Source organism: Sardina pilchardus, chromosome 2 (genome assembly GCF_963854185.1).
Source record: "Sardina pilchardus chromosome 2, fSarPil1.1, whole genome shotgun sequence".
In the NCBI taxonomy this organism is placed as follows: Eukaryota; Metazoa; Chordata; class Actinopteri; order Clupeiformes; family Clupeidae; genus Sardina; species Sardina pilchardus.
In genome coordinates this window covers 5,559,069-5,573,488 of record NC_084995.1, presented here as the reverse complement: position 1 = coordinate 5,573,488, position 14,420 = coordinate 5,559,069, and the positions used below count along the sequence as shown (strand labels likewise).

Here is a 14,420-nt window from a genome sequence, read left to right as displayed (position 1 = left end):
CATCGATCCAGATTTCCTGAATCGATTCGATTCCGATCCGCAAGGTCACGATCCGATCCGATTCTCGATTCGATTCGATATCGATTTACTTAGGGATTTCTTTGTCAATACTAGTTTTTCTTGGTTATAAAATGACTTGAGTGGAGCATATCCCTATGTCAATGGCCTGTACTACAATACAAACGTTTCCAATAAGGAACTGTCGTGTGTGTGTGTGTGTGTGTGTGTGTGTGTGTGTGTGTGTGTGGGCCCTTTAAGGCGAGACACTACAGGTGAATAGAGTCTTTTAACTTAAAGATATCTTCATGAAACTTCACCAGCTGATTACTCACATAAATGTGTGAAAAAAATTTATTTCAAGTTTTATGTAATTTAATGTTTAAATATGCTAATTAGGCGTTATCTCATTAATTATGCGCTAATTTTCATATATTTCAAACCACGAAAACTCAACATTAGACAAAGCCAGGTCCAAAATTCTTTTTTCATTTTGTAAATATAGTAGATGCAAAGACATGTTCAGAGGGGTTTATGGATATTTCATTTTGTTTTCCAGTAAACCTGAAAAAACTGCCAATACCCATAACATTTTGATTTTCGCCTCATTTTTAAGAATAAAATGTCATATAAATCAGGCATAGAATTATAAATCAACAAACCCCTCTGGACAAGTCTTTACAATATACTTGGGAATAAAACTGGAAAGTTTGGTGTATGTAGGTGATACAGAAGTGGAATTTTTGAGCTTAGAGTGGGAGAGGAAACCGGAGGAAACTCGTTTCGAGAAAACAGCCTTGAAACCATAGAAACACAGCCATTGAGATACCGTTCTAAAGCCTAGACCCGCCTATGAACTTTTGCGATTGGTTGCTAATACAAAGGAAATGCCCATATTTGGATGCATAGCGTCATGCAAAAGGAACAGGGCTTTCTAACGGTGTCATGTACGATATGCTTCGGATCACAGTCACGGTAGGACATGACACTTAAGAATGGGAACTTTTGGTGAAATTAGGAAAAATATATAGGCGCGAGTAGACAAAATGTCATGAAATAAACACCTAAATGTGCAAATCAGACTTTGTTGTTGTAGTAGGGTGAAAGAATACATGCTAAGGTGGCAAACTAGCATAAAATCTCAAAATTGGCCGATGCATGGAAAAACAATATTTTCACCTGCCGTGTCTCGCCTTAATCACCCTTAAAGGTATACTATGCAACGTTTTTCAGTTAATCAATTCGTTCCATACTGTTATATATGATTAAATGGGTCATTACCGGTCGAACGGTGTTTTTTTTGGCCGCTCTAGTGGTCTGTAGCGGTAAAACCACACTTGCAACTTCAGGAGACACCGGGCACGCACCCATGCTCTGATCCAGGAAGTGTCATGTAAAGTCTCATGAAAAGGCACGACAGACTGACCGATTGAGGAGTTTTGTCAAATATACACGCTAAAGCTGTAGGGGAAGCTCTGCAGAGAAATATGCAAGCATAAAACGAGCGAAAATGAAAAGTGAAAGCGAAACCGGCGAGGAAATCGCCAATCCTGCATAGTATACCTTTAATGCCCGTTTGCTTTTCTCATACTCAGATATAGGCAACCTTAGAGCTTAAATCAGAGCCTAGTTTAGATATATTTCATTGAATACTTGTATATTGATTGATACACATTTACACTTCTGTAGGCTATAGGCTTCTATCTTGTCATGGCCTACCAGAATGAGCATTAAGGCTGGCTTACATTGTACGATTTTGGTCTGTTTTAACAGTCGGCGACTAAATTTCCAAAATCGGGCGGAAATCATGGGAGTTGTAATGGAATCGCGGCGTGCTCCCATTAACGAAATGGTTTAGTGTAAGGTGCCAATCTGAGCGGTTTTAAGTCCGTCGGAGTCAGTCTTTTTCTAGTTTTGCCGTTACGACAATATCAAACATGTTTGATATTATCGGAAGTCTTTTCAGTCGTGGCTCATGCAAATAGTGACGTGAACATTAAAAAACAATAGTGACCTCACTCTAACACGAAACAGGAAGGGGCAAAATAGGCGACAGCTGTAGCTTATATGATTATTTGTTATTTCATTTCTTATAAATTATTAGTCTAGTTATTCTACGTGACAGAACAGCTCTATATCTGTTAGGGATGTCACACATGAAACAATGCTGCAGAAACGCGAAAAAATGACTTTGATATGAGTATAATTATCATTATGATTATTATTACTCATTATTATTATTTGGACATGTATGTTTCCTTTGACAAAATAAAAAAGTATAAAAAAAAAAAAATTATATGAGTAGGCATATCAAAGTCATATGAGTTCCTGTTGATGATGACGTGTAGCCTAGTGCACGATGGAAATAATTTGAAGGAATCTAGTAGCAGTCTGGTAAATAGTGACCCACAGTCTTTGCAAAATCCTAATCTGAGACTGGCTACATTTATAGGCCTATGCTAGGAATACTTAGAAATGTTTATAGGCTATTTTAAAACGGAGGCATGCGTTCATTCTAACCGGGGACGCTGGGTATATGTACCCAGCACTTTTGTTATCACAGATTTTGTCCCCACCACTTTTGACAACTGAAAAAAAAAATATTTAACAGAAATCTCTTTAATACATGCCTACGCTTGTCACTTATAACTACTGTCACTTATACTTATAACCGTACATGCACGGAGAAGATCGCACATTTTGTAACATTGTTACAATGGATGCTCAGCTATATGCGATAGGGCAGTGAGGGTGATTCATTGTAACCATCGACTAGTAGGCCTAGCTCCGCAAAATAAATGTCTAGCAACTTGTATATATCTAGGTATGCATGTTCATGTTGATTCAGAGATAGGCATAGACTACCGTATACTGTGCGTCAAGCTATACGACAGCATTTTATCATGTGGTGAATTAATGACTGAAGTCAGTTTAACATGTCAGAACTTTTGATCGGCGTTTCAAGTGCATGCTGCGAATATTAAATAAACACGACTGACTGAATCCCTTATATTTGTTGGCAACTGTTGAAATAGTCAGCCATAAGCACTGGTAACGCATGGGAAGCTGTATTTCGTAGAGGGCCTAGGTATTAACTTTGAAAAATGTCTCTGCCCCCCGCGAAAGTAGGCATTTTCATTTTCATTTTCATTTCATTTTCATTACTACATTTTCATGAGGATTACTCTGCAAACCAAAGCATAAGAAATAGGCATAAGCGCTATGAAAAAAGAGACGTCAGCTGTGGCGCTACTGGTTGAGGCACTTGCAACGCACGCCGGCGACCAGGGTTCAAATCTCACTCCGTTAGCCGCTCCGGATCCTACTAAGGAAAAGCATAAATCGCTCCAAAATATATATATTTAAAAAAATGAAAGTTGTTCTCAGTTGTGCGGGGAAAAAAAAATTGTTTGCGATGTCTGCTGAAAAGAATTACATTTTTTTCTAAATTTTAAGTAAACTATGTGAATTCGTGGGTCAGCATTCACACACACATTTTCACATTTACATAATTAGTGTCAGGCAACAAGTGTCTGTCGAGAGAGGGGGGGGGGAGGGAGGCAGTCGTCCTCAATGCCGCATATAGGTAATGTGAGTGAACTGGTTAGACGAGTGGGACATTCTATTTCTATTCATTCTATTATTTAGGCTCAATTATATCCTCCTGAGTTACGCTATCAGTGCGCATCGGAGGTCTTTCACAGAGTGTTGAAGAATGTTTCCTGAAACAAAGCCCGTCCAGCACAGTGATGGAGCACCTCCTCACCTTGAGTGTCTGAAAGCTGCTGTAGGCTAGGCTACTCTTGCAGTCCATATCTTTAGTCTACTGCAGGCCTATTCAACTAGCGGCCCGCGGGCCAGATGTGGCCCGCTTCAAATTTCCTGTGGCCCGCGTTTCTCGTCATGAGAATGAACTGCTTTGACGGGTGTGCATAGATCTTCATATGATTGGCGAGTAGCGCACTGTCGGCCCGCCCCTATTGGCCAGACTAATTCTTCCAGTTATCTTCACTCAGAGAACACAGCACATCACTACACAAACTGACATTTCCAAATGTGTAACTAGTTTTAAATGTTATCATTAAATGTTGATTAAATTACGATTTCTTACCGCCAAAGATTCTAAACCTCGAGCGTGCGCAAATCAAAAATGTTACAATCATAGCCTACCCGGTCTCCGTTCCTCCGAGCCCTCGGGAAAGTTAGTGAAGGAGCTGTGGTTTGTAGAGAATTGCCTCTTGACTTTATATTCCTTCTTTACAGCGATGGATTCGTTGCACAATAAACATGAAAGTCTCGTACTTGTTGCAGAGGGTAAAATGAACGATTCTCGTTGTCAATTAGACGTTTCTTTAGACAGAGCCATCTTCACTCCACTCGTGGGAATGTTATTGTTTGTGATTTGCGCAGGCTCGAAGTTTAGAATCTTTGGCGGTAAGAAATTGTGAAATAGATAAACAGAGGCAGAGCTGACATTACTTTTTCTTTAAATTCAATGCTAAGTATATTTGAGAGATTGGCGGTGTAGGCTACTGTGTGTGTTTGAAACACTTATGAGCCTAATTATCTTGAAGTAGGCTAGTTAAATCAACACTGCAATTTTTCCCACTGATGCATGATATGGCAGCTATCAGACATCAGGTATGAAATACTATGGTTAGCCTGGGTGTTTTCAAATACTTGTATAGTTTGTGTGGCAGCCTATCACCTGTCTGAGAAGATTTTTTTATGGATATGGATAATAGGCTAGGCTATGTTCTTAGTTTCTATGCCAGTGTATAAAATTAAATTGAATTGAACTGAATTTTACTCTGATTTTATCAAATATTGTTGGATACAATTATTTTGCGGCGTCTTATTTTATGCGGCCCCTGAAAACCCAGTGATTTTTTCATTCGGCCCTCTTGGTACTGAAGTTGAATAGCCCTGGTCTACTGCCTTATTTCATTCTTTTCGAAAAAGTGGATAGCCTATTGTGGGTGAATACAGTAGCCTAGACTACGATAAATAAGTTTTGGCCTTAGTCTTACAGACGGCTGTCGATTTTTAAATGTAGCCTACATCACTTGCGAAATCGGACCTGGCACATAGCCAAATTATTAGGCTATGGATTTAATATAGCAAGTCCATAGACTTTAGTCATCCTATATTACATGCTTTTAAAATGAAATGTGCTGCGGGGAAGCATTGGGGAAGTCAGTTTAGGTTGTCCTGTAACAATTTGCCTCTTATTATAATCAAGAGTATACTGCCACTACGCACATAATATAAGGTTACGGGCGGATGTGAGCAACCCCATACACAAGAAGGCCTTAAGTTGACGGGCAGAAGGCCTGTTTACATGTCAAACATGCATTAAATCTAAGGAACGAAAAACACATATCACACTGTATTGTGTCGTAAACAGTAAATGAGTTCTTGGCCACCTAGCGTGCAACTGCATCGCGCAGTGAGCTGAAGGCCCGACTCTTGCTTATTAACACAAAGCTTTGTAAAGCACTAACAACCACCCCCCAAAGTTCTTTGTCCATAAGTCCAAACGCATAAGAATCCGACAGTCCAAAACGATAACAAGATCTCCCAGAAACGAAAAACAAGTTTGTTGAGTAGCCTAGGGGGTATTCCATCAAGCGAGCTAACCGTAAATCGCTGCTAACTTTGATAAGCCTCGCTAATTTTAGAGAGAGTTCGGTTCCATTACTCCGGCTAACAGGAATCTCAGCTGAGTTGCTGGAGTAACATATGCTTCTGAACTAACCTGGTCGGTGGCAGGCTAACTGCCGAGCTAAATTAATCTGTGTTGCAAAAAAAAAACACCAGTCGGAAAACGAGTCCCAAACCGTTGGTTCCGTCAACCTGTGCTTTCGTCACCTGTAGCCTACAACTTAAAAAATAGAAGGAGAAACTTTTTTCCGACAGTGTTGCAAGCATTGATTGAGGCTACCTATTTGCTAGTTTCAAAGAATTTCTGAAAATTATGCAACTTACATTGTTTAAACTTGATCTGTGTGTGATCCAAGGAATCTTGTGGCTCTGCACATAGTACGTTTTCCGTGGTGTCATGCGCAGCGTGACAGGATATCAATCGAGATGTTTTGCGTGTTCTCGGGTTCGGTTCCCATGCGATGAATTTACATAGGCTATGTTAACACATTAATATTGCCATGTTTAGTTATACTCTTTAATGAAAGGCATCACTATTGATAAAGGGTCATGTAGTAGCTTGTTCAGTGACAGTAGGCAGGCTGTCAGTGGGCTATACGATGAGGCAAGCCAGCCTACAGCCTAATTCTGTAAAGACTATAGCCTAATAATTAAAACCGCTTCATATAGTCTATTGATTAGGCCTATAGTTCGGATATCAAACCAACTGTATTACACAAATTAAATATGAAATGACATATTGAAAGCCATTATTGCATTTCAGATATTTGGCAGAACTATAGATATGCTTATGGGAGACAATAGGTTTTCTCCCAATACTCCCAGGACAATACTAATTTATTTTATGACCACCGAAAAAATATTTTAGAGTGAACCCTTTTAATCTACAAACTATCTTTAATGTTGAATAGCTGCCAACGTTGTTTTGAGTTTAAATAGCCTACTTATTCACTCGTTTTGTTCAGAGTGAAGACAATCAAAGTCCCAATTCAAACCATCATAATTACTGTTTAGCGATTTACAGTACGATTTCGTTATTCTCCTTTTTAGGCAACTCTATTTTTTTCTCTCGTGTTCAATTTGATTACTTGCGATGAAAATCCTGTAGATGGCGCTTGTAAATCGAACTGAAATCTTCTAGTTTGCCTTAATTTTACGACATGTATCCTCTTTTCGTCAATCTATGGTTTTGGTCTACTTTTCTACCTCGTGCACGAGCATACATGAAGCTGATTTTAGCCTCGTTTGAATAAACGAGGGCAAGATGCAGCTAACTTGAGTTAATGGAACGGCTTCAGCCTGAAGTGAAAGTACACGCTAGTTCAAGCCAGGCTATTTCTTTTGAGCGCCGCCTTGTATAGCGAGGTTCATGGAATACCCCCCTAGTCCTTCCAACAATCTCAGCTATCGCGCTTGTTAGATAAAAGGCATCCTGTCCTGCTATTCCAATGAGAAAAAATAATCCACAAGGTAAGGGTCACGGTAATGCAGCATGCAGGAATCTCTAACGCACAAAACTTTGTTAAGCCGGCTCCATACATAACAATAGTTGCCGCGCGCTTTCCCATTTAAACTAAGGGCAAACCCATTAATTCGTGCCCAAAACTAATGAATGGGTTGTGAGCGTCGCCTGGCTGTTTCGGCAGACTGCAATACAGTCGGTCTTGAGGGGTTAAATAGCGCACGTTACTTGAATTTTAAACCAGCTCTTCTCTTACGAGTAGCCTATAGCCTATAGACATACTTTAATAATCAGATGTTATGATCATTTTAGGCTACAACTCACCGGCAAGCACGCACACAAATGCTGGTTTTGCACATCTACAATAGGCTATTAATTGGCCAGGCTATATATAATAGGCTTAGGACTGTATTTTGCCTTCGTGCAACTTTAGTTGTGCTCAATCTAAATTATTGTCAGTAAGGAAAGGTCATATTACCAAATGGCGAACCTCGAAAATTATTTAGGATAGAGCCGTGTCCATTACGCACTACAGTTATATAGGCTATTGTTTTATTTTAGTGTTTTTTGTCCACCATGGCAAACATAGTTGAAACGTTCGCTCTAAACTTATGTATTTCCAATCGGCTTTCACAATCAGCTACAGCTGCGCCGATGATCACCATGAAAACTTGCAATGTCTATACAGAACTGCTTTCACTTCCCCGAGTCGCGCATGCAACATGCACAACAATATACCGATATTTAGCAAACACATGTATTTCCAGCTCTCAAAACTGATGAGGTCCAGATCTCAGTGGCCTCATAGCTGCCTACAGCCATGCCTAGTAAGCCTAATGATAGGCTAATAGTTATGACATTAATAGCCTATTAATGACCTCATGTCGGAAAGGCACGTTGTTTGAGAAAAAAAGTTAAATACCACCACTGCGACCATGTAAACAGAAAATGTCGGAGTATGGGACATGCCTCCACTACGACAATTGGACGTCAATGTTGGAGTGGGGATATGTCGGAATTAACAGCGGATACCAGCTGGGTTGTAAAACATTTCAAAACTCTGCAACTGCGATCTGCTCTTTTCTCCGCTTGTCACCAGCGCCGTGTCTTCGGGTTTTATCGTGTTTTTCCGGCATGAGCCGAACCTGCATGTTATTAGGGCGGTCTTATGTTGTCTCCTTGCGGTTGCAGTTTTAATTACAATACTGCACCTTCGGGATTCCCGATGTGCGGCAAAGAAAGGAGCATTCTCAACCCGTACCATCTGTACAAAGTAAGGAATTTAAGACCATTCATCTTTACAAAACCTCCCCAGATCGTCCAGATTGCTAGGTCCACATTTGTGCATTCTCCTCTTTGACTCATCCCACTGTTTTTCTATGGAGTTTAGATCAGGGGACTGCAATGGCAATGTCTGAAGCTTGATTTTGTGTTCAGTAAACCATATTTGTTTTGATCTGGACATTTGTTTTGGTTCATTGACCTCATGAATGATCCAATCATGACCAACTTCTAGGGCCTTGGCAGAGATTGTTTGATTTCCTTTGAAAATGTTCAGGTTTTTCTTGGTGTTCATGATACCATGCACCTTAAGGCGAGGCACGGCAGGTGAAAACATAGTTTTTTTTAGCACTGGTCAATTTTGAGATTTTGTGCTAGTTTGCTACCTTAGCATATTCTACCACCCTACTACAACAGCAAAGTCCGATTTGCACATTTAACACTAGAAGCGCAGTGCCGTTCTGACCTACTTATACCTAGAAGTGCCGTGCCCCGGTCATTAGACCGCTTTGATGTCCTACTAGAGGCTCCGTGCTGGTGTGAACTACTTAAAGCGCGGCTGAGGCGGTCAAAAGACCGCTGAGTCCTCAGACTGGGACGCTGTTACTTACACATAATGATAGCTAGATGGCGCTTCGTGCACGAATCAAATCGTTTGGTCATGAATTCAGTTTGCACTGTAAGCCATGTGTCATTCGTGTCAGACCGTGTTGATAGTCTGTGGTTGTTTCATGATGACATAGGCTACAGCACGTTTGAGTTATCTGTTGATTTGTGTTGATTTGTGTTGTTTGAGATAAAAACTCTGGAAGAGTTCTTGAACAAACCTTAAGGAAACTTGACTTAACTTTGTCATAGTATTTTATTTTTTATATTTCGTTTTTACATTTTGTATGTTACTTAGAAATGTTATTTATAGGCTTTTTTAAAATGGAGGCATGCATTCTGTGATTAGGAGCCTGACCCGATGGAACTGAGGGATGAACAATTTCGACCCAACACCGGTGTTGTTGGATCTCGAGATCCGTAACACCGGCCCGCAGGTCGGGATTTGGCAGATAATCTAAGCTCTAAAATGAATGGGTGGCTAGCTCTAATTCACTCCCCAAATCACTTCTATTCATTTAATAGGTAGTCTATGTTCGTGCAGCCGAGAATGATCACAGACCTGGAACAAAGACGAAGCCTAACCTAGTCTGGTTTCAATAAAATAGTAGCCTGGATTTTATGGCGCATTTAACAGGCTACTTTCTAAAACAATTTTCATTCATTTTGGGAGAAGCATCTTGTTCCTCGGAGGGAGGGAGATAGAGAGAGCAATAGGCTATGCTGAGCAGGCATAGGCGCGAGAAGTAGTTAAAAATGATGAGTAAAAGATGTTCTCCGTTTTGCGAATGTTGTATGTTTGCGATGTCTGCTGAAAAGAGCTAGCCTGGCAAGCCAAACTATACAGAAATGTATAGTCTGGGGTCGGACCATTCACAGAGCTGAAGCCTGTGGGTGGGTTGAACAGTTGTCTTTCAAACTGCCTCTGCACGTAATAGGCCAGCATTTGTGACCAATCGTAGCTGGTCGGCAAGTGAACTGGTTAGACGAGTGTATGGTGGAGGGGGAATGATCGCACAAGACAACTAGGCTATGCTAATTGCTCTTCTATTGAATGCCTTCATGTGCGAAGGTTTCAAATAGGCTATGTTTGCTTTGGATAGTGTGTTATGTAGGCTTAAAGTGCAATGCTTTCTCTCTCGTCTAGCACTCAATCCACTCGGGTTCAATTCCAGCCATGGGTGAGATTTTGTAGCTTACATTGACTGAATTCGTTGACCGTTTTTCAACGACGACGAACAATTATTTTTCGTTAATGGTAAACAGTATCGTGATTTCTATCCGGACCTTGAAGAGGCAGTGTCGTGAACTTGGACTGTGCAGGAGGCGAAATCAGTCGGACATAGACAATGTGATGGCCTTCGTGCAGGAGGAATTGCATGGGAATGGACAAATGCAGGGGTATCGTTCAAGTACAGCTCATCCTCCATACTGTTTGTGGGGGCAAAATAGCCATGGGTGTTTGTCCAAGCATGTTTGTCATATTTCCAGATGATTAGAACCTTTTAATCATCATTTTAACTGGAAATATAGGCATGTTCAACAAATACCTTGTTTCCATAGACATTCTCTTACTTACAATTGTCAACACACTTTCTTTTTATTTCAATGTAGTGTATTCTCTTGTCTCTCCAATGTTGAAAAATGACTAGAGGATTTAGCCTCTGAGTGACTTCATTTTCATACCATAGTGAAAAAGAACGTCATGAACTACTTCTGAAAGTTCACAGACACTCTGATTTACTTTAAAAAGTTGCATTTACATAAGAAAAATGCTCCTGTTACATTTTGTACATAATGTTTCAGGGGTGCCAATAATTGTGAGCAATGTGTTTTTGTTAAAAATATTTATTTCTTTATGAGATTTTCCTTTTTCTCAGAATAAACTTGCTTCCCTTGCAGGGTGTATTTTTCCTCATTGTTTTCATTGTGGGAGTACAATATATCACCAAAAGATAATTTTTTATACCTATTTTTAGTCAACTTTTACCAAGGGTGCCAATAATTCTGGAGGGTACTGTAAGTACCTGACCTCATACATATATTTCTTTCTCCCTGTAGCTGTCCCACAATGTTAGTCTTATTATGAAAATGAGAAAATGCGAGATCATTTTGTTTGCCACAAGGATTTATGGAAGCATTTTCATATGTAAACATTTCTTTCTATATGTATATGCATCTCATATATTTACAGAAACAGGTTGCAGGACAGCTCACCCCTTGTGAAGGTCCGGTTAGCTGGTATCTCTGGACATCTGGTCTGCTGTTTGTCAGAGAACTCCCGACTCCAGCTTCTAGAGAAATCTGTAATGTCATCCAAATATCTTTGTGCAAACTTTACAATGGCAAACACTCACTCTGATGGAACTACCACTATTGGTGCTTCTATCCTCACACCCTTCCTTACACTACTTAAGCCTCAGGAAGATAGTCCAGTGAAACAAGGTGAGGAAATTGTTCTCTACAATAAAAGCATCTGGTCTAGCTGTAGTGTTTACTTGATAGGTTTACAGGCATCTCTGCTTCTCTTCACTCAGCTTTTATGGAGAATATTCCTCATCTGTGTATGCACTTGGATTTGAGCCATTGTGACCCAGATACTAAAGCACTGGTAACTGCTTTGGTTGACCTTATAGAGGACCCCGACCGTGGGGTACGCATGCTCTTCAGTAAGAACCTAAAGAACATGCTGGAATCATGGAATGGTGATGACTTCCTAAAAGATGTATGTTCACTGCCTACATCAACTTATCACTCACTGACATAGATTGGAAATATGGAACAATGTAATAGTGCCATGATGTCATTGATGTCCATTCTGTTAAAGGTCCTTGCTAGCCGGTTGAAAGAAGCCTACAACAACGCAAAGATTGGAAGAAACAATGATTTGAAAAGCACGCTCATCTTTGCTACAGGAGAAATTGGGAGGTAATCTCTTTAAAAGTACAGAATTAATTCAGAAATAATTTGAAATTTGTCTCTGTATGTAGCAGTAATAATATCAAAGACATGGTTTTCTTTCTCTCTGGTCAGAGCTGCAAAAGGTAGCCTTGTGTCCTTTGCTCTGCTGCACCTCTTGCACTTTCTACTGTCCAAGACTACACAAGTGTCCATGGTGGCTTACACTGAGATCCAGGCCTTGGCCACATCAAGGGGCTTGAAACTGCAGTCTTTTTTCAACCAGTATCGTAAACCAGTCTGCCAAGTGAGTGCCCTGCATGCAACATGCATATTTTGCAACATCTGACTTAACAAGCTATAGTGCCATGCACAAGTAGCTAAACATTATTTTCTGGTACAGCCTACTCGTTACCCCCAACACTGGAAATTAATAAACAATTATTCAGATTAAGACTCACTCAATGGCTCCTCGCATTTAACTTATGTTCTTAGCCATACTACAATACTCTGAACTAGTCAGCAGTGATGGGGAAGTTACTTATAAAAAGTAACTTTTCTCGTTACTCGTTACTTCTTTTAAAAAGTAACCTGTTACTTTACTTAGTTACTCTCTGAAGAAAGTAACTTATTACGTTACTCGTTACTTTTTCGTTACTTTGATGTTGCTCGACTTTTGGCAGAACTGTTCCTATATGTGTTGTGAAAGTTCTACTATGAAGGACAATAGATATTTATTTCCTGCTCTTTTTCAAAATGGCACAGAGCACAGCAAGTGCATTGGGTTGTTGGTTTAAACACCACCACTAAACAACAATATTAAACATTATTGTGCTCTATGGAGCTGTTTATTTGTTTCTGATTGGCCGAGAGACGTTCCATGAGCTGAAATATCCCACGATAATCAACCCTGACTTTTCACAGCTAATAATAAATCACTCAGCGATATGTGAAGAAATTGTGAAGTTTAAATGAACTGTCACGTTGTATCCAAGCTGAAATACAGACGCTCAGAACATAGTATGACGGAGGTGGATTTTAGGTAGTTGGATGGCATGTAGGCTAGTCTAAGTAAAATAGTGATGTTTCAAAGCTAAAGGAATGTCCTAACCAGACGCAATGCGAGCTAACGTTTATTAGGCTACATTGCGTGACAACGGGAGAGATAGAACGAAAGCCCGTCTAGGCTACCTGAGGTCGGGCTCAGAGTTAGAGGTCATAAACCGATTCCCCCGAGTGAGAGCTATGTTCATGAATACAACACTGCTACACCATCCAGTGCATCGGTGGGCTACCCTTTCTTACCCCCAGAAGAAACAGACTCTCAGATAAACGTTTCAAAAGACTGCTCCTGATGAGATATAATCACGCATTTTGTGCTGATGTGGAATACTGTAGGTTGCCTGCCTCCCATGTATTAAGCCTGCCTTCGCCTGATTTCTATCTGCCAAACTGAAGGGCCAGCATATTCAGTGAGCATAGCCTTTTAATTCTGAGGCCAGTCCTGCATTAAGTTGTTCTTAATGTTATTGTGGCTCAAATTTGCCTCCAAGCAGTGTGGAATGATAACTCGCGCGTGAGTTGTGACTGCACAAGCGCCCGGCAGATGAGTGGTAAATAAAAAGTAACGTTGCGGCGGATCGAAAAATAAACGGCGTTAGGTTACTAAATTGTCGGTAGGTAACGCGTTACCTTACTTTTTGGCAGGAAAAGTATTTTCGTTAGTGTAACGCGTTACACCCAACACTGCTAGTCAGCTAACTACAAGAAAGACCATTAACATAATGTGTTTCAAAAATGTCTTAATGGATTATTTCAATTTCAATTTAATTTCACTTATAGATCGCCAAAACATTACACATGTCTCAGGGTGCTTTACAGGGTGTTAAATATTCAGAGAGAGCCCATGAGTGACAGGGGCGAGGAAAAACTCCCTAGAATTCGGAATTGATAAATACATATTAGTCTGGCTATCACCATACTAAGCTCAATCTTTTAAGATTGAACATTAGTATGGGGAGTCTGTGCTTTATTTCTACTGCACAAGAGGCACAAGGAGGTTATGTTTTCATCTGCGTTTGTTTGTTTGTCTGTTTGTTCGCAAGATAACTCAAAAAGTTATGAATGGATTTCGATGAAATTTTCAGGGAAGGTCTGAAACGACCCAAGGAAGAAGCGATTACATTTTGGGAGCCATCCATATCACCGTCTGGGTCCAGAAGGCGGTTATGTTTTCACTTGGTGGAGGTCAGCGCTCTCTGAGTGCTTTTCTAGTTGATACTGCCTCCAAGATAGTCATACCTACTTACACCATCTATGATAGTGCGGACATATGCCTGTGACACTTCTGTACACTTTCTCATTAGCAGCTCTTCAGGTACAAGGTGATGTAATGAGCGAAGATGTTTTGGGGACAGCTGCTCAGCATCTTGATTTTATTGGATAGCTGGGCAATGCACAGCAAAGGTTTTTTAGCATTAAATTCAAACAGTCAATTCTTCACATCCCATTG

At 40.3% G+C, this 14,420-nt stretch overlaps 2 protein-coding genes across 4 annotated transcripts in view; one reads left to right on the top strand and one right to left on the bottom strand.

Annotated features, from left to right (window-relative positions):
* Positions 1–14,420, bottom strand: part of atg9b (autophagy related 9B) — an 839,198-nt gene that overhangs the window by 579,581 nt on the left and 245,197 nt on the right. The window lies entirely within an intron of this gene.
* atr (ATR serine/threonine kinase) overlaps positions 1–14,420 on the top strand; it is a 163,624-nt gene that overhangs the window by 28,585 nt on the left and 120,619 nt on the right. For 2 of the 3 annotated variants that reach the window (XM_062517183.1, XM_062517177.1), the window contains exons 10-13: positions 11,205–11,455; positions 11,548–11,735; positions 11,838–11,938; positions 12,044–12,215. In XM_062517183.1, the coding sequence (XP_062373167.1) occupies positions 11,205–11,455; positions 11,548–11,735; positions 11,838–11,938; positions 12,044–12,215 (712 nt within the window). The remainder of the gene's footprint in view (positions 1–11,204; positions 11,456–11,547; positions 11,736–11,837; positions 11,939–12,043; positions 12,216–14,420) is intronic. The other variant, XM_062517190.1, reaches the window with a different exon arrangement.